Raw genomic sequence first — 20,473 nt, forward strand, 5'->3', positions numbered from 1 at the left:
TCTCATTTTTCAGAAACTGGAATTGGAATGTCTCTTCTGCTGCCCTGTAGCTGTATGATAACTTCTTCTCACCTTCCTGTTTGTTAGTTCTGCTATGCTCCTGGTTCTTCTTCCTGGCACTGGGGCGTGAGCCTAAATCTCCTTTTTATGCAGTTCTCTTCACTAGTCTTGCTATAATCTGTTAGTATTTTGGTCCTTCAAAAATAACTCTTTTAAGGCCTCCATCTTCTCAATTCCCACCTCCTTCTCATTGGGAATGAGATAATTCCCAATATTATCTTTTTTTTCTTTTTTCTTTTGGATACACCACACGGCTTATGGAATCTTAGTTCCCTGACCAGGGATTGAACCTGGGCCCTTGGCAGTGAAAGCATGGAGTCCTAACCACTGGACCACCAGGGAATTCCATTATTTCATTTCTTGCTTGTTCTACTTATTAGCCAAATTTATATCTTTTACTCTTTTTATACTGTTAGTTCATCCTGATGTTACTGTCAGATATATTTCCCTAAGCAACTATGTATTCCGTCATAAGTGTGGCAGGATAAATCAACAGTTAATCTTTGTATTATTAGGATTGTTTCAGCTGCAATTTTTGATTAATACTAAATCAAACTATTTAGGCAGAAGTGATTTATTACCACACATCACAAAATGTCCTGATGTGGGACTGATTGACTTACTAAATCCCCAAACGTCTATCTCTGCCTTGCCATTCTAACTATGTCAGTATTTCTCAGATTTCCTCCCCTCATGATCATCAGATGGCTCTTACAGTTCCAGCCAACACCTGCAGATATACCAGTGGGCAGTGAAATAAGAAAGACTGTTTCTTCCCACATGGCCCTTTTAATCAGGCATTAAAATCTATTTCAGGAAGCCCCAGCAGACTTACCATGTTGAGCAGGCTAGATTCTTATCACATATCCCTGTGTAAAGAAGACTCTGGTGAGGGAAACGGGGCTATCACTGTTGGCTCAGCTATATCATGCTTCATTCTCGGCAGGGGTATGGAGGTGGGTCCCCATTTTCCTAACTGCAGCACATGGCCTTACAAGTGGAGGTAGGAAATAAAATCAGGTTTCTGCCAGCCACGAAAAGGGCAGCAGAACGGCTTGGTAGGCAGCACTGTTCACCTCCATCTACCTCTTTGGTTAGCCATCATCCAGTCACACCCTTCTTTCCATCCATTCGTCTTCAAAAATATTCTATCACCCCTCTTGTTATTCTTCTAGTATATTAATGCAAGTCTAGGATCTTTGCTTCTAATCAGACGTGGTGGTTCTTCATGGTCTGGTGATCTATAATTAAAGATAAGTTATCCACGTACAACCAGCCAGACAGGTAGAGTGGTAGAGAGAAGTATAGGGTGGGTACAACAGGAATGTCGTTCTGGGAGTGCAGCAGCAGTGGCACCACAGAGAAGCATTGGAACCCGGGTTGGGCAGGCTGTGCTGGGGCTTCCTGCCGTGGCGTGGTGAGCCTGGGTTCTGCTGTCTTAGCATGATTTCCTCTTCCATTGTTTTCTGTGGCTAAACTCAAGATGGGCCACAGCCAGTAATCATGTTTAATACAGTCTTGAATCATGTTTAAATAATCTTTAATCTTGTGAATTCCTGTCTTCTACTCACTGGCTCTGGTATTCTGTCCTTATTTCTTGAATTCTTTGTGCTCTCCCTTGAGATACCAGCAATGATCTAATTTCCCGCAATTATTGTTGTAAAGAAAATGCTCAACAGCAAATACATTAGATTTCCGGGAAATCAAATGAAGGAAGCCAGAGATGTGGGAACCAAGGGAAAATAAGCAGGAGTGTGGTGGCAGCAACAGAAGAATTGGAAGGGTGAAGTACAGAAATTGACAGATTCAGTATCCATGAACTTTCAGAGTCTACAGGGACAACACTGACAGCCAAACATGAGCAAATATGATTTGAGGGCAAAGGTTAATTACTCACTGGCCTGTTGTCTTCTTGATGGAAACACTTCTGACTTTAAGACCATGTATTGGGTTGGCCAAAAGGTTCATTCGGTTTTTTCCGTAAGATGGCTCTAGTAGCACTTAGTTGTCTTTAACTTCATTCGAAACAGTTTTGTTAGATTGTATTGTGAGTTGTCGTATCAGTGTGCACTAAAAAAAAATTATCAAAATTGGTGAATATTTGTGTAGCCATTTTAATATTGAAGATGGAAGAAAGCAACATTTTTGGCCTATTATACTGTATTATTTCAAGGAAGGTAAAAACGCAACTGAAATGCAGAAAAGGATTTGGGCAGTATATGGAGAAAGGGCTGTGACTGATCTAACATGTCAAAAGTGGTTTGCGAAGTTTCATGCTGAAGATTTCTCTCTGGACGATGCTCCACGGTCAGGTAGACCAGTTGAAGTTGATAGCAATCGAATTGAGACATTAATTGAGGACAATTAACATTACATCACAAGGGAGATAGCCGACATATGCAAAATCCAAATCCAAATCAAGCGTTGAAAATCATTTGCACCAGCTTGGTTATGTTAATTGCTTAGATGTTTGGGTTCCATATAAGTTAAGGGAAAAAAACCTTCTTGACCATATTTCCAAATGCGATTCTCTACTTAAACGTAATGAAAACGTTCCGTTTTTAAAACGAATTGTGACGGGCAAATGAAAAGTGGATACTGTACAATAATGTGGAACGGAAGAGATCATGGAGCAAGCGAAATGAACCACTACCAACCACACCAATGGCTGGTCTTCATCCAAAGAAGGTAATGTTGTGTATATGGTGGGATTGGAAGGGAGTCCTCTATTATTAGCTTCTTCTGGAAAACCAAATGGTTACTTCCAACAAGTACTGCTCCCAATTAGACCAACTCTAAGCAGCACTCGAGAATAAACATCCAGAATTAGTCAACGGAAAACACATAATCTTCCATCAGGATAATGCAAGACCACATGTTTTTTTGATGACCAGGCAAAAACCATTACAGCTTGGCTGGGAAGTTCTTATTCATCTGCCATATTCACGAGACAATGCACCTTTGGATTTCCATTTACTTCGGTCTTTACAAAATTCTCTTAATGGAAAAAATTTTAATTCCCTGGAAGATGGTAAAAGGTGCCTGGAACAGTTCTTTGCTCAAAAAGATAAAAAGTTTTGGGAAGATGGAATTATGAAGTTGCCTGAAAAATGGCAGAAGGTAGTGGAACAAAATGGTGAGTATGTTGTTCAGTAAAGTTCTTGGTGAAAATGAAAAATGTATCTTTTATGTTTACTTAAAAACCGAAGGAACTTTTTGGCCTATCCAGTAATAGCCAGTAATACTCCCTCCAGAGCCGCTGTAATAGTCAAACATGCTCATGTTCATTTCTCACTGCATGGGGGTGGGTACTATCCCAGTTGGGAACTGATGTTTGGGAAAATATAATTTGGAGGTTGTGTACAAAATAAATAAGAGGGTTCAGATTTAGGATGTAGGGAAACCTGAAGTGAGGTATTAAGATCCTGTGACGTTGCTGTCTTCAAACCTGACCTGCTTCTGTGTTCTCTTAATACTCTTTTCTGTCCATTGCCTTGGTCAGCATATTACTTTGGGACATCTAGGTCAACTCTACCCATTGTCTCTTCTGTTCAACCTCCAAATATTTGTCATTATGACCGAGGACTTATTCCTGTGTCTAGTTCCCTATCTACTTTGTATTTTTGGAATTTGGTTGGGGGGTGGGAGTTGGGTTGGGTTTATGTTTAAACAGCATTCTGGCCACCCTGCCCCGTCTGTTTTTCATTCCCCTCAGAGAAAAACAATTTCATCTCTTTAGCTCTTTCTTATGGTATTTACCTCCATGTTTTCTAAATAACCAGCTTATTCTCTTGCACCTTGATTTTCTCCTAATTGCTTAGTGTGAAGGATAAAGATTTAATTCTCTTTCATCCTCCTCTCCTCATACTCCCCATGATATACACACTGCCTCTTCCCATACCTCCATCATCCTAATCAAGCTGTTTCATACTTAGATCAGTCTTCAGTTTTTATATCTTTACGACCATGTAATTTCTGTTCACAGGTAAATCATGCAAGTGTACAATGGTTAGTTTTCGTTCATAAATCATTTTTTCTCTTGAGTTGTTTTACTTCCCTGCCCAGTTTTCGGTGTTATCATTAATGTATTTATAATTAATTTAACCCCAGACTCTTCTTCACATGTCTAAATATTCTTTTGGTACATTCAGCTAAATTAGTGATTCTGTCAATTTCACCTTCCTGTTGACATCACTCCCATGTCGTTTGACTTGCTCCAGTGTAACCTGATTTTTCTCAAGACCTGGTTGTACAGTTTTTAACCTGGAATCTCCTTTCAGATTTTCTTTTCTATTTTTTTGTGTCATCTTTTTTCTTGGTTTGTTTGCATAGTAGCTTCCCGTGAAAGGAACACCTTTCATAGTCGCTTCCTGTGAAAGGGTGCATTTGATATAAAATTTGAGACCTGTGCCTCTGAAAATGTTTATACTTTACTCCTGAATGCTCTGTTTTTTCTCTCCTAGTGATGCTAATGAGAAGTCAGATCCATTCTAAATTTTGACCCATTATATGAAACTTTTTTGGTTTCTCTGGAAGCTTTATTAGCTGCTGCTTGTCAGTGTTCTGAAACATCTCGATGATGTTTCTTGTGAGTTTATTTTCATCTATTTGGGTATTCAGTGGAACTTTATTCCCAAGAGGACTGTAAACCAGTCTGCAGTGGTTCTGCTTTCTCCTGAGCTCAGCACAGTGTTTGGCGCATAATAGATATTTAATGATTATTCGTCGAATGAAGCTAATGCTCAGAGATCCTTTCCCACCTCTTTATATATATTTTTTAAAATAAATAAATAAATAATTTTATTTATTTTTGGCGGCATTGCATCTTCGTTGCTGCACGCAGGCTTTCTCTAGTCGTGGCGAGCGGGGGCTACTGTTCCTTATGGTGCGTGGGCTTCTCATTGCAGTAGCTTCTCTTTTTGCGGAGCATGGGCTCTAGGTGCACGGGCTTCAGTAGTTGTGGCACATGGGCTTCAGTAGTTGTGGCTCACAGGCTCTAGAGCGCAGGCTCAGTAGTTGTGGCACATGGGCTTAGTTGCTTTGCAGCATGTGGGATCTTCTTGGACCAGGGCTCGAACCCATGTCCCCTGCATTGTCAGGCGGATTCTTATCCACTGTGCTACCAGGGAAGACCCCACGTCTTCATATTTTGCTCATTTTTCTTTGTGCTTTCTAAAAAGGCATTTTGCAAAATTTTGAAACTCAAGACTACCTTTATTTATTGTCAGTTCCCTTTGCCTATTTTCATGTTTTGATTTGCTTTGTTTTCCCCAGTGCCCAGGAGTTTGGGTACATTTACACTTGAGATTTTCTTTATATTCAGAACTGATATCTGAAACTAAGGAAAACCTCATGATATGGCATTTTTAAGGCAAATTTTATGCTGTACTAGGATCATTTTACTATTTATAACATGAGTATTTTCATTTCTAGACGAAGTCTGGGAAATTGATGGTCGTATGGAATGGCATAAGGAAAATCAAGGCAAGCTAAGAAGTATGTCAAAAGGCTATCAGTGTACTGCATTTGGAAAACTATGTCTTCTTAGTACAGATTATGTTTCTTCAAAACAAAAACTTCATAAATGTGTCACAAATGGAAAGAGTTTGAAATATAATACAGATTTCGGTAATAATTATGCCAGAAAGAATCCTAATGGGTTTCATGCACATAGGGAATCGTCCTTCCATTCTAAACATGAGCAAGCTGTTATTGGGATAAAATACTGTGAAAGTAATGAATCTGGAAAAACTGCCAACAGAAAGTCACAGCTCATATGCCAACAAATACGTATGGGAGGAAAACCCTTTGAATGCAGTTACTGTGGGAGGGCCTTCAGCAGCAAGTCATACCTTGTGGTGCATCAGCGAACTCATGCAAAAGAAAAACCCTACAAATGTAATGGATGTGGGAAAGACTTCAGCAGCAAGTCCTACCTCATTGTTCATCAGAGAACTCACACAGGAGAGAAACTGCATGAATGCAGTGTTTGTCAGAAAACTTTCAGTTTCAATTCACAACTTGTTATACATAAGAGAATTCACACACGGGAGAATCCCTATGAATGCTGTGAATGTGGGAAAGTCTTCAGTAGGAAAGACCAGCTTGTTTCACACCAGAGAATTCATTCAGGACAGAAACCCTATGGGTGTCATGACTGTGGGAAAGCTTTTGGTTTGAAATCACAACTCATTATACATCAAAGAATTCATACAGGGGAGAAACCCTATGAATGCAGTGATTGTCAGAAAGCCTTTAATACAAAGTCTAACCTCATGGTACATCAGAGAACCCACACGGGGGAGAAACCCTATGGTTGTAGTGAATGTGGGAAAGCCTTTACTTTCAAGTCACAGCTCATTGTACATCAGGGAGCACACACTGGGGTAAAACCCTATGGGTGTAATCAGTGTGGAAAAGCGTTCAGTTTGAAGTCACAACTCATTGTACATCAGAGAAGTCACACAGGAGTGAAACCCTATGGATGCATTGAATGTGGGAAAGCTTTTAGGAGCAAGTCCTACCTCATCATACATATGAGGACTCACACAGGAGAGAAACCACATGAATGCAGTGAGTGCGGGAAATCCTTCAGTTTCAATTCACAACTTATTGTACATCAGAGAATTCACACAGGGGAGAATCCCTATGAATGCAGTGAATGTGGGAAAGCCTTCAGTCGGAAATACCAGCTCATTTCACACCAGAGAACTCATGCAGGGGAGAAGCCCTATGAATGCAGTGATTGTGGGAAAACTTTTGGTTTGAAGTCACAGCTCGTGATACATCAGAGAACTCATACAGGAGAGAAACCCTTTGAATGCAGTGAATGTCAGAAAGCCTTTAATACAAAGTCGAATCTTATTGTACATCAGAGAACCCACACAGGAGAGAAACCCTATGGTTGTAGTGACTGTGGGAAATCCTTTACTTTCAAGTCACAGCTTATTGTACATCAGGGAGCACACACTGGGGTGAAACCCTATGGGTGTAATCAGTGTGGAAAAGCCTTCAGTTTGAAGTCACAGCTCATTGTACATCAGAGAAGTCACACAGGATTGAAACCCTATGGATGCATTGAATGTGGGAAAGCTTTTAGGAGCAAGTCCTACCTCATTATACATATGAGGACTCACACAGGAGAGAAACCACATGAATGCAGTGAATGCGGGAAATCCTTCAGTTTCAATTCACAACTTATTGTACATCAGAGAATTCACACAGGGGAGAATCCCTATGAATGCAGTGAATGTGGGAAAGCCTTTAATAGAAAAGATCAGCTCATCTCACATCAGCGAACTCATGCTGGGGAAAAACCTTATGGGTGCAGTGAGTGTGGGAAAGCCTTTAGTAGCAAGTCATACCTCATTATACACATGAGAACTCATTCTGGAGAGAAACCATATGAATGCCACAAATGCGGGAAAGCCTTCATTTGGAAGTCGCTACTCATTGTACACGAGCGCACTCATGCAGGGGAAAACCCTTATAAATGCAGTCAATGTGAGAAGTCCTTCAGTGGAAAATTACGGCTCATTGTACATCAGAGAATGCACACAAGAGAGAAGCCCTATGAATGCAATGAGTGTGAAAAAGCCTTCATTAGGAAGTCTCAGCTCATTGTACATCAGAGGACTCATTCAGGGGAGAAACCCTATGGATGCAGTGAATGTGGAAAAACCTTCTCTCAGAAATCAATTCTTAGTGCACATCAGAGGACTCATACAGGAGAGAAACCCTGTAAGTGCAGTGAATGTGGGAAGGCCTTTTGTTGGAAGTCACAGCTCATTATGCATCAGAGAACTCACGCAGATGAGAACCATGTTGGTGAAGTAAATGTAAGAAACTTTCTCTCAAAAGTCAATTCACAGGAATTCCCAGAATTGTACAAGAGAGAAACTCTGTAAATGGAATCATCTCATTGTACACCATGTATATGTGGCATGTGGAGGGGCATCCACAGAACACTGTTTTTTATACACACAAAAAATATCAGTACTTGTGCACAAGGGACTCTATGAATTCAGTGAACCCTATGAAAGTTCTTAGCAGAAAGTCTTGTAGGTTTGTGCAGGTGAGGAACATTATGAATGAAATGAATGTCAGAAAGTCATTTTTTAATATGCTAACATCCACAAAGAGGAAATTCCATAATGCAAATGAATATAGAATATAGTCCTTTGAAATTCATAATTTATTAAGAATTAGGATTTTAATGAGAGAAAACATAAATGAATGAATTGCAGGTATCATAAGCTCATACCTTGGAGAAACCATGCTATAAGTTAGGGAAATTCTTCATCTAGGAATGACAAACTTCTAGTAAAAAAAAAAAAAGAGAAAAAAAATATTTGAATGAATGAAGATCTATGAATATTTCAGATAGGGTAAAGCCTCAGCAGGAAGGTTTATTTACTATTATTTTGATTCATTTGGAAAAAAATAATTTCCTTTACAAATTAAGGGAAATTATGTTCCAAATGGTCCAAACTTTTAGGAAACGATTGGAGAAAGTATTCAACTATCAATGATAGGCATGTTCATAGTAGAACATAAAGATTTTTTAACCTGTGTAAATAAATGTAATAATCAGGATAACAATAAGGATTACATCATAAGACCTGCAGGGATGTTTAGGTGTTATCTTCCTTTCTATACTATAAAACATGTTTTTTGTAGTTTTGCATATTCTTGTGAATGCCACATTTGATAGATAAATTAGCTAGATAACAATACCATTTTCCAGGGGTTTCTACTCTGCATAGCAACATTCTTATTTAAAAATACAACTTACTAGAACAATATGGCATTAAAAATGCATTTCAATACTTTAAACCTTTTTTATTATTTTGTACCCTTTGTAAATGGTACTGAAAGCTATCTCTTTAGTTATATAATCAATATAGTGCAGGTTTCATGTGATTGTGTATCTGCAATCTGTTCTGCCCTCTCTGGTTAGAACACCTTGATTTCCTTTAAGAGAATTCACAGTGTATGCAGTCATGATGGGATCATCATTCAAGGTGCCCTGCCAGGAGTTGGCTGAGATAGTCCAGAATATAAATTTTTAATGGACTCCTTAGTACAGAAAATCAAACTTAGCTTTTGTTCTCAGGTAGCATCTTACTGTTAGTATTAATTAGTTCCTTCTATATAGATTACCCAGAATAGATTTAGGTGTTGTCCCTTTTTAATCCTAGTTCACTTCTCTGTTAATTTGAACTATCTTGTATCCTCTCAGTACATTTAAGTGATACCTTTAAGTGATGCTGCTGAAGTGTGTATGTATAGCTATAGATTCAGGATGGTGAAAAGTCATTCTACCAGTTGCTTGCTTACAACGTCAGTTTTTTTCACAGCCTCACCAATTACCTTATGTGAATGAGCATTAATCTGAAAATTAGGTTAGGCTATCTTGGAGGAATATGAGGCTTCAAAACTGCAAATATTTCTGAAACACCCACTACTTTGTGCTCTTTACTTCAGTGGGGAATCCCATCTCTTACCCAAAGAAACTGCATCTTCCTTGAAGGACGTAGTCAATGATTTCTGAATCCCAAGTCCTTATGTGTTCAGCTCATTATTATTATCCAATGTCAAGAGACCTGGGGTGAAGAATGATGATTTACAGAAGGGAAGAGAAGGCTTGCATAAGGAAAGAATTTCAGATATCTGCTTCAGTCTATCCCCTAAACCTGGAAAATATCATAAATATGTATTTTGTCATTGATGTTTCAAGGAAGATACATACACAAAATAAAGAATAAACATATATTCTGTTTACCACTATCCAGGGTCAATTAGATTTTAAAGGTGCTGTATTGTGTGACGCAAATCCACATTCAGCCTCTCCCAGTAGAAGCCAGAGATGTCAACATAATGTTGAAGGCATAAATCAAATACTGTGTGAAAGGATAATGCTGGATTGGGTCTGATTTTAAATGAAATGGAAAATTTTCCAGATAAATGAAACAACAAAAATCAATAGATCAGCAACCAGTAAACAAAATAGGAAAGTTAAAATTGAATTTCTGGCTTGAAAATCTACCTAGTTCCTCTAACTCTGCCCCAGCCCCAGAAAAGAAAGACGTTCCAGAGACTTTCAGTAATAGTTGATAATTTTCAGGAAAGTTAAAGGAAAGATAATTCTAACATTTTACAATATTTCACAGGAAGTAGACATTTTGGGGGGAAATGACAAAGTCATTTGTGAACATAGATTTAAAAATCCTAAATGGAATTATAGCAAAAATGCATCTAGTAATGTAGAGTTTTTATTTTTTTAAGTCATGACATTATTAAGTGTAGCAGACTGTTAGTAGTGAACCCAGTATTTCTTCATTACCAACAGTATCACTGTATTTTTCATAATGGTGATGTGCCCGGCTAAAAAGCTGCACTTCTCCATTCTTTTTGTAGCTAAATGTGATCATGCTGCTAATTCTGAGTAATGAAATGGACATAGAAGTTACCGAGAGGGATAATGGGAAGGTTTTTCAAAAGGAAAACAAGTGGGGAAAGCCCCCTAGTGTGCTTTTATCTTTTCTTTTTAATATGCAACACGCTGGATGTCCGGAGACTCAGCAGCCATCTTAGAATCTGAATTCCTCCTGAGGGTGGAAGCTGTCTGCTGGAGTGCAGTAGAGAGATAAGATTGATGTATGGCTCTCTGGTAATGATGGAGCTGCTGTGCCAGCCCTAGACTACCAAGTCTGGGTATATTTTTACACAAAAGAGAGATGGACTGTCTTGTTCACAGCATCTTTTCTTTTTGGGAGGAGAGTTGGTTCTGTTATGTGCACCTGAATCTGATCCTAATTAAAACACATTAGGGTGTTTGGAAGATTTAATATTAGAAAATCTTTTTGTAAAATTAACCACACTACCAGAAAAAAGCCATATGAGTATCTCAGTATGTGTAGATAAATCATTTGATGGACTATAATACCCATAGATGATTTTAAAATGTTATTAGAGATAGAAATTAACTTCTTTAACTTTGCAAGGAGTATGTTCCAAAAACTGACAAATGTCATATTTAATGATAAAACATTAGATGTATACCTTTAAGAAAAAGAATGCGCATCAATTTTATTGAGCAATATAATGGCAGTTCTAGCCAATATGTGAGAACAGAATGTTGTAAGGAATTGGGGTTTGGGGCAGAAACAAAAATCCTATTGTTTGCACATGTGATTGTCTATTTAGAAAAACCAAAATAAACTACAGGCAAATATTTAAACTACAGGCTGTAAGGCAAGGAGTTGTTTTGCACAGCTCTGAGAGCTGGCAGCTTGGCTGTGAGCACAAGCAAATCTCTACAATGTCTCCATGCTCAGATTCCAGGCCCTGCTGAGGGAAACATTCTGATTTGCCCTCAAAATATCTGAAGGCAGTTTTGCACTAACTCAACCAAAAGCTTCAACAAAGCTCAGTCAGCTGAAATACAGATCAGATTGATTCAGCTCCACCTTATCTCCCAGCCTAAGAGCTGACATTAGAAAATATGTACCCTTTTCTGGAAGTAAATATATATTCAAAGAGCAAAGAAAATTATCAGGAATATATAGGTACCTTATATAATGAAAAGCATCATTTTACCAAAAAGACAATCCTAAATGTGCATGTACTTAACAAGAAAGCTTCAAAATCATGCAAAAACAGAGCTGAAATGAGAAATACACTCTACCATTTTAGTTGGACACTTCAACAGTTATTTCTCAGTAACATAACTTGGAGACCAAAAATCAGCAAGGCTATAGAAGCACTGAATAATGCCATCAATAAACTAGACCTGGTAGACATGTCTAGAATATCCAACAGCACAGTATGTATTCTTTTCAATTACCTGTGAAGCATTCATCAATACAGGTCATGTCCTAAGTCATTAATCTTAACATTTTTTAAATAATTGAAACCATTAAAAATTTCTTCCATCTGTAGTGCAGTTTAACAAGAAACCAATTGCAACAAGAACAGAAAAATCTCCAAACACTTGGAAATTAAGCAGCACAATTCTAAGTAATTCATGGCTCCAAGAAATTCCAAGAAAAATATGGGAAATATTTTGAATTATTATATACAACATGTACAAATTAAAATACAACATCGAATTTTTTGAGATGCAGAAAAAGCAGTGTGTAGAGGGAAATTAATGGCACTAAATGCTTACATTAGAAAAGAATAAGGGTCTCACATCAATAATCTAAAGTCCTACCTTAAGGAACTAGGAAAAGAAGAGTAAAGCCCAGTGTAAATAGGAATGAAATAGTAAGGATAAGACCAGAAACCAGTGAAACAAAAACAGTGGAAGGGGTAAGCAACACAAAACGCAAATTTGACAACTTTGATGGACTAAATTCTTGAAAGACACAAACCACCAAAACAATGTGAAATGGGTAACCTGAATAGTGCTACATTTATTAAAGAAATTAAATTCATAGTTAAAATTCTCCCAACAAAGGAAAATCCAGGCTCAGATCATTTCACTGGTGATTTCTATCAAACATTTAAGAAAGAAGTAATAGCCATTCTATATACTAACTCTTCCAGAAAATAGATGACAAATACTTCTTAACCGATTTTATGAAATCAGTGTCACAGTGATTAAAAGAAAAAACTACAAAGTTTTAAAAAACTACAAATGTTCTTCATGAACATAGATGTAAAAAGCCTCAATATTAGTTAATTAAATCCAGTAATATGTAAAAGGGTAATACATGAAGGCAAATTTGAGTTTATCTTGGGTATACAAAGCTGAGGCTGATTCAATATTCAAAATCCAATCACTAATTCATACCTGACCAACTAAAAAATAAAAATCATGTGGTCACATCAACAGGTGTAGTAAAAGCATTTGTTCAAATTCCACAGCACTCATGATAAAAAACCTCAGAAAACTGGGAATAGGAAGTAGCTTCCTCAAACTAATAAAGCACATCTGAAAAATGTCTACAGCAGGGGTCCCCAACCCCCAGGGGGCACCATAGTACTGGTACTGGTCTGCAGCATGTTAGGAACTGGGCCACACAAGAGGTGAGCAGCAGGCGAGTGAGCGTAGCTTCATCTGCTGCTCCCCATCACTCCCCATCAATCACATTACCTCCTGAACCATCCCCCCGCCCCCTGGTCCATGGAAAAATTGTCATCCGTGAAACTGGTCCCTGGTGCCAAAAAGGTTGGGGACTGCTGGTCTACAATTAATGTCATAATGGTGAAAGAGTGAATAGCTTCCCTTAAGATTGAGAACAAGTCAATTATATCCACTCTCACCACTCTTTCAGCATTGTACTGGAAGACTTAGCTGACTGCATAAGGTAAGAAAAAGAAATTAAAAAGATACAGATTGGAAAGGAAGAATGACAACTATTCAGAGATAGCATGACTGCCTTCACTCAAACACCATTTAAAACTTTACACACACACTAAAAAAGCCAACATAACAAGTCAATTTAGCAAGACAGCAAAATGTAAAATCAATATTCAAAAATCAGTTCTATTTTTACATACTTGCAATATACAATGGAAAATTAGGGTTAAAATGCACAGCTATTTATGATAGCACCAAAAACCATGGAATAGTTAAATGTGAGTGACATGAAATGTATGCTGAGAACAACAATGAAGAAGGGAATAATAATGACCTGGACAATGGGAGGAGGTGCCCTGTTAATGGATTGGAAGAGTCAATGTCGTTAAAGTGTCAGTGTTCTCCACACGGATTTTTAGACTCAATCCCATTCCAATAAAATTCCCAGGAAGATTTTCTGTGAAAACTGACAAACTGATTCTAAAATTTATGTGGAATAGCAAAGGAACTAGAATACTCAAAATTTTGAATAGGAAAAACAAAGTTGCAAGACATATACTCTTTGATTTCCAGGCCTGTCATTAAGCTACAGCAGCTATGACTGTGGTATTGTGAAAGGACAGACATATAGATTAGTGAAACAGAAGAGAGTCCTGAATAAAACTACACACTACATAGTGAACTGATTTTTGTCAAAATTACAAAATCAATTCATTGGAAAGAGAATAGTCTTTACAAAGAAAATGGTGCTGAAACACTTGCACATCTGTTTGAGAAAAATATGTGTCTTGGTCTATACTTACACCATATACAAAAATTAATTTTTTGAGGAATATACTAGAGATTGAGCTTCCAGCTAAAGGGCTGATGGTGAGCATTTAATATATTTAATTTTACATCTAAGACTAAAATGAGGGTTGAGCAAAGATGGAAGAATATAAAGATATTTTCTGGTAAAGTAAGAATATGCAGTGAGCATAAGAAGAGGAAAGAGAGCGTTGGGGGAAGTAAGATACTGCCATTGATATTAGGAGGAAAGCAAAGGATACCACTTTAACTGTTAGGCTGATAATAAAAGGTGGAGAAAAGTGGGATTCAGGGCACTATAAGAAGATATAAAAGTAACAACTGGAACAATATGAAGCCTAAATTACAAAAGAAATTATTTGAAAGAACAAAGAACCACACAGAAGAAAAAATAAATATAAATAGGTTGCATTGAAATAATGGAGGGGGCTGGAGAAAAACCATTTATGGCGGGAGAATTCCAACTGATAAATGTAGAAGAAATGATGAAATTAGAAAATTGTCATTAGGCAGCCACTATAGTAAAGATTGTTTCAGGCAGGAATTAATGAATACTGAAACTTGTAAGCAAAAATATTATGAGGAACAAATATTAGTCTCAAAGTATTTTCCTCTCAGATACTTCTTAATTACAAAAATAGTAATGTTAGATTGAGAAATTTCAGAAATTAGGAAATATTTTTACATAAATGATGGTAAAATACAATGGTAAAAAGTGAAGGAAAATGTATAGCTTTAATGTATTAAGAAAAAGGTTGAAAACCAATTATCTAGCCTTCTATTTCAGGAAGCCACAAAAGAAAAGCAAATTAAACTCAGAGAAAGTAGCAGGAAGGCAATAATGAAGAGCAGAAATTGATTAAAGAGGAACCAAATGTACAAAAGAGAAATTGCCACTGAAAGTTGATTCTTTGATTAATAAAATTCACTTCTGATCAAGAAAAAGCAAGACAGGGAAGCAGCCGCATAGCACAGGGAGATCAGCTTGGTGCTTTGTGACCACCTAGAGGGGTGGGATAGGGAGGGTGGGAGGGAGATGAAAGAGGGAGATATGGGGATATATGTATATGTATAGCTGATGCACTTTGATATAAAGCAGAAACTAACACACCATTGTAAAGCAATTTTACTCCAATAAAGATGTTAAAATAAAATACTGGGGAAAAAAAGAAAAAGAAAAAGCAAGAAAGAGGAAAAAAAATACATTGCCAGTATCCAATATGAAATGGGATATCACAACAGATTTTACATGAAAGTAAATAAAGTAAATGTAAAAGAAGGTTATGCAACAGGCAAACACATTTGACAGTTTAGATAGTAAGGACAAATTCCTTAGAAATCACAACTTAAATTGGATATAAGAAGAAATAAAAAACAAATCAGTCCTAAATCTATTGAAGAAATTGAATCCAAAATTAAAAACCTTTCCACAAAGAAAGCTTGAAGTCTAGATGCCTTCCCTAGTGAATTCTTCTGAAATTTAAAGAAGAAATAATTCCAATTCTATAAAATTTTCCAGGGAATAGAAAAAGTGAGAGAATGCTTCCCAATACTTTTTTTGAGACCTGCATAACTTTGGTGCCAAAATTCAACAAACACACTAGAAAAAAATGAAAATGTGGACATTTATTTCTCATGAACAGAGATGCAAAAATCCTAAACAATGAATTAACAGATGGAATCTAGTGATATATAAAAATTATATCATGATCAAGTATGGTTTATTGTATCCATGCAAGGATGGTTTATTGTTAAAAAAACAAACAAACCCAAAAAACGGGATTTCCCTGGTGGTCCAGTGGTTAAGACTCCATGCTTCCAGTGCAGGGGGCACGGGTTTGATCCCTGTTCGGGGAACTAAGATCCCACATGCCGCGTGGTACAGCCAAAATAAACAAACAACCCACACACACTGAGATCCATCACAGTTACAGAATAAGGGAGAAAAACCAACCCGAGACGCAGAAAAAAAGTAAGTGATGAAATTAAACAGGTATTTATAGCAAAAGCTCTTAAATCTAGTAATAGAGAGGAACTTCCTTAATCTGATAAAGCATATTTACAAAAGAAATCTATCACAGACACTTCATGTTGCAAACACATCATTTCATTTCAGGTGAAATACTTAATGCTCTCTCCTTGCATATAAGAATAGAAAAAATTACAACTATTACCTCTTTAATTCAACATTGGAAAGAAAGAAAGAAAACTTAGCCATTCCTATACAATATGTTTATGTACTTAGAAAACCAAAAAAACCCTGAAGATAAACTGTTAGAATTAAGTGAATTTAGCAGAGTGGCTAGGTAGAATGTCAGTATACAAAAGTCAACTGTATTTCTGTATATTATAAAACAATTAGATAATTGAACTAAAAGTACCATGACAATAGTATCAAAAATATTAAATGATTAGAAATAAGTCTAAAGAAAGGTGTGAAAAGCCTCTATACAGGAAACTGCAAACTATTGCTTGAAATTTCATAAACGAGATCTATTTTGTATTTGTGGATTGGGAGACTCAATATTGTTCTCAAATATTTCCCAGGGACTTCCCAGTGCAGTGGTTGAGAATCTGCCTGCCAATGCAGGGGACACGGGTTCGAGCCCTGGTCTGGGGAGATCCCACATGCTGCGGAGCAACTAAGCCCGTGCACCACAACTACTGAGCCTGCGCTCTAGAGCCCGCGAGCCACAACTACTGAGCACGTGTGCCACAACTGCTGAAGCCCACGTGCCTAGAACCCATGCTCCACAAGAGAACCACCACAATGAGAAACCCGCAGAGCACAACGAAGAGTAGCCCACACTCACTGCAACTAGAGAAAGCCCGTGCACAACAACGAAGAACCAAGGCAGCCAAAACTAACTAAATTTATATAAAAAAAAATTTCCCAAATTGATCTATAAATTCAGTGCCATCTCAAAGTCCTAGTAGATGCATTTTTGTCAAAATTAACCAGGTGATTCTGAAATTCCTGTGAAGATGCAAAGCGTGAAGCATAGCAAAGACAAAGAGAAGGAAAACTGAAGGATACACACTGAATATCGACTTATCCCATGATTAAAATAGTATGGTTTTGTGTAAAGTTGGACAAACAGACCAATGGAACAACAGATCAGAGAGCCCAGAAGCAGACCCACACATGTACCATCATCTGATTTAAGACAAAAAGTGCCACTGTAGTGCAATAGTGAAGACTCTTCAATAAATCAGGTAAATTGGATGTCCTATTGAGGGGGGGGGGGAGTTGACACACCCATACCTCGTACCATAAGTTAAAATTATTTCCAGATTAATTGTACACCTGAATGTAAAGGGGAAAAAAACTGACCTTCTAGAAGGTTACATGGGGGAAATTTTGTAGCATTTGAGAAGGCAGATCAAGTGCAAAAACAGGCAAAGCTAACATTTTTTTTTTTTTAACATCTTTATTGAAGTATAATTGCCTTACAATGGTGTGTTAGCTTCTGCTTTATAACAAAGTGAATCAGTTATACATATACAATATGTTCCCATTTCTCTTCCCTCTTGCATCTCCCTCCCTCCCACCCTCCCCATCCCATCCCTCTAGGTGGTCACAAAGCACCGAGCTGATCTCCCTGTGCTATGCGGCTGCTTCCCACTAGTTATCTATTTTACATTTGGTAGTGTATATATGTCCATGACACTCTCTTACCCTGTCACATCTCACCCCACCCCCTCCCCATATCCTCAAGTCCATTCTCTAGTAGGTCTGTGTCTTTATTCCCGTCTTGCCACTAGGTTCTTCATGGCCTTTTTTTTTTTTTCCCCTTAGATTCCGTATATATGTGTTAGCATACTGTATTTGTTTTTCTCTTTCTGACTTACTTCACTCTGTATGACAGACTCTAACTCCATCCACCTCATTACAAATACCTCCATTTCATTTCTTTTTATGGCTGAGTAATATTCCATTGTATATATGTGCCACATCTTCTTTATCCATTCATCTGTCGATGGACATTTAGATTGCTTCCATGTCCTGGCTATTGTAAATAGAGCTGCAATGAACATTTTGGTACATGACTCTTTTTGACCTATGGTTTTCTCAGGGTATATGCCCAGTAGTGGGATTGCTGGGTCGTATGGTAGTTCTATTTGTAGTGCAAAGCTAACATTTGGTGACTTAAGTCCAGGGTGGTCACCGTGGGGGGGTAGTGACTGGAAACCAGCACGAGAGAGCCTTGAAGCGTGCTGGAAATGGTGAGGACACAGTATCTGCACGTATGGAAAAATCAGAGGTAAACCCTGAAGATCTGTGCACTTTATGTAACTTACAAGGATAGAAAATCAAAATCATCAAGAACTTTCACAATGTGCTTTCATTTTCTTGGACTTGAATGTCTGTGCAAGTTTTCACATGTAATATTATGTTAATTTAAAATGCTTTTGGTTAAATATCTATTTAGGCTTTTTTCAACGACAAAAATAGATAGATTGATTTTTTCCAGCTCTGCACAGAGTAGGCAATCAACAGGTCCTGAGAGGATGGATTCCTCAAACGCAGGGACACTCACTCATCTGTGATGTCAGTGTCCAGCCTCGGCCTGGAGTGTAACAAGCACGGTTACTGAGTAACGAGAATGTAGTGCACAGCGAGGCTTCCCTCCTTCTCTCCCACCCTCCGAGTCAGTGTGCTGCTGGGTGACGTGAAAACCAACACTTGGGGGCCAGATGGGAGTGGGCTAACCTCAAACCCACCCCCTACCAGTTCTGTGAGTAGACCAGTGACTTAACCTCTCTGATGGGCATCTTGTCACATGGGAATGATGGCAAAATACCCACCTCACAGAGTCCCGTATGCTCAGGAAATAGACCTTGGGCTCTGAGTCCCTGTCCCCACCCTGCACCTGACCTACCACCAGAGGGAAAGAAGGTTTGTAACAGGTGAAGTGGGCCTTGTTTGGGCACAGCACCACTGCCCAGCCACCTTTGACCCTGAAGCAGAAGGAAAAATCGGTAATACTCATCTCATCTTTAAAAACTTTTTAGGGCTTCCCTGGTGGCACAGTGGTTGAGAATCTGCCTGCTAATGCAGGGGACATGGGTTCGAGCCCTGGTCTGGGAAGATCCCACATGCCGTGGAGCAACTGGGCCCGTGAGCCACAACTGCTGAGCCTGCACGTCTGGAGCCTGTGCCCCGCAACGGGAGGGGCCGCGATAGTGAGAGGCCCCCGCACCGCGATGAAGAGTGGCCCCCGCACCACGATGAAGAGTGGCCCCCGCTTGCCTCAACTAGAGAAAGCTGTCGCACGAAACGAAGACCCAACAAAGCTAAAAATAAATAAATAAATAGAGTAGCTATTAATTAAAAAAAATTTTTTTAAAAAAATATTTTCTCTAGCAAAAAAAAAGAAAAAAAAGAAGCATTCCTAGTGCCTCTGGGTCAGTATGTTGGGAGGGTTTTCCTGTTCCCTACCCACCTGCACCTGCCATCTTCCAAGAAAGGAAGGACAGCTGAGTCACTCTTTCAAGCTCTTGTTTACGTTCCCTCTGTCCTTCTCAGCATTCTACCCAGGACGTCAAACATCCCCTCTCTTTTTCTGTCAGGCATTGGTTTCCCAAGGGTGTTCCCCAGACGGCCTGCTCCCCATAGTTCTGTGAACCCAACGAACGGTCCAAAGGACTGGTCTCCAATGGCTACAAGCACCCCAATATACAGACAGATTAGACAAATCTGACAAATCTGCCAGGGGGTACTTACCCTGGGGCTTCGAGAAGGCTTCATGGGGCAGTGCAGGTGGGCGAGGAACTCCCTCAGGGGGACCTCTGGGAATGAAGGTAATTCCCTGGAGGGAAGAGGGGTTCAGGGTGAAGTAGATGTTCTTAGGAGGCTGTATCTAGATAGGCTTGCAGCTTTCCGTGGATCAGGGATTTTAAAAAATGTGTTCAGCTACTCACTATGGGGGAAAGTACATGAATGGCCAGGACATTTCTGAAAAGGAGAAGTCCTAAGGCGGAAGTTCCCTTACCAGATTTTGAATGTGTTAAAAGTGAACAACACCGGTAAGAAACAAAATGGTAAAGAAGATAGCGCGTGTAGAGTACTGACTCATTTAATGATCTCAAACCAAAGAGAAAAGAGGGCCTGTTATTATTACAAATCATAAACTTTACCAAGAGGAGAGAAGGTACAGGATCAGTACCTTGTCCAAAGTCACACAGCTATTAAGCAATTGAACTGGGAGTCCGCCCCAGGTAGCCTGGGTCCAGAAGAGAATAGAAAATAAGGAAATAGCAGGTAAGTATGCCTTAGGTTGCGTTATGTGGTAA

The 20,473-nt window shown here is 38.6% G+C and overlaps 1 protein-coding gene across 4 annotated transcripts in view; it reads left to right on the top strand.

The window, feature by feature from the left end:
• ZNF268 (zinc finger protein 268) overlaps positions 1-9,849 on the top strand; it is a 47,672-nt gene extending 37,823 nt beyond the window's left edge. For all 4 annotated transcript variants that reach the window (XM_082417685.1, XM_082417684.1, XM_082417683.1 and 1 more), the window contains one exon: positions 5,494-9,849. In XM_082417685.1, coding sequence (XP_082273811.1) covers positions 5,494-7,967 — 2,474 coding nt within the window. In that variant the 3' untranslated portion in view covers positions 7,968-9,849. The remainder of the gene's footprint in view (positions 1-5,493) is intronic.
• Positions 9,850-20,473: the final 10,624 nt, after the last annotated feature.

The sequence above is a fragment of the Balaenoptera physalus genome (assembly GCF_965194825.1).
Source record: "Balaenoptera physalus genome assembly, chromosome: 12".
NCBI classification, from domain to species: domain Eukaryota; kingdom Metazoa; phylum Chordata; class Mammalia; order Artiodactyla; family Balaenopteridae; genus Balaenoptera; species Balaenoptera physalus.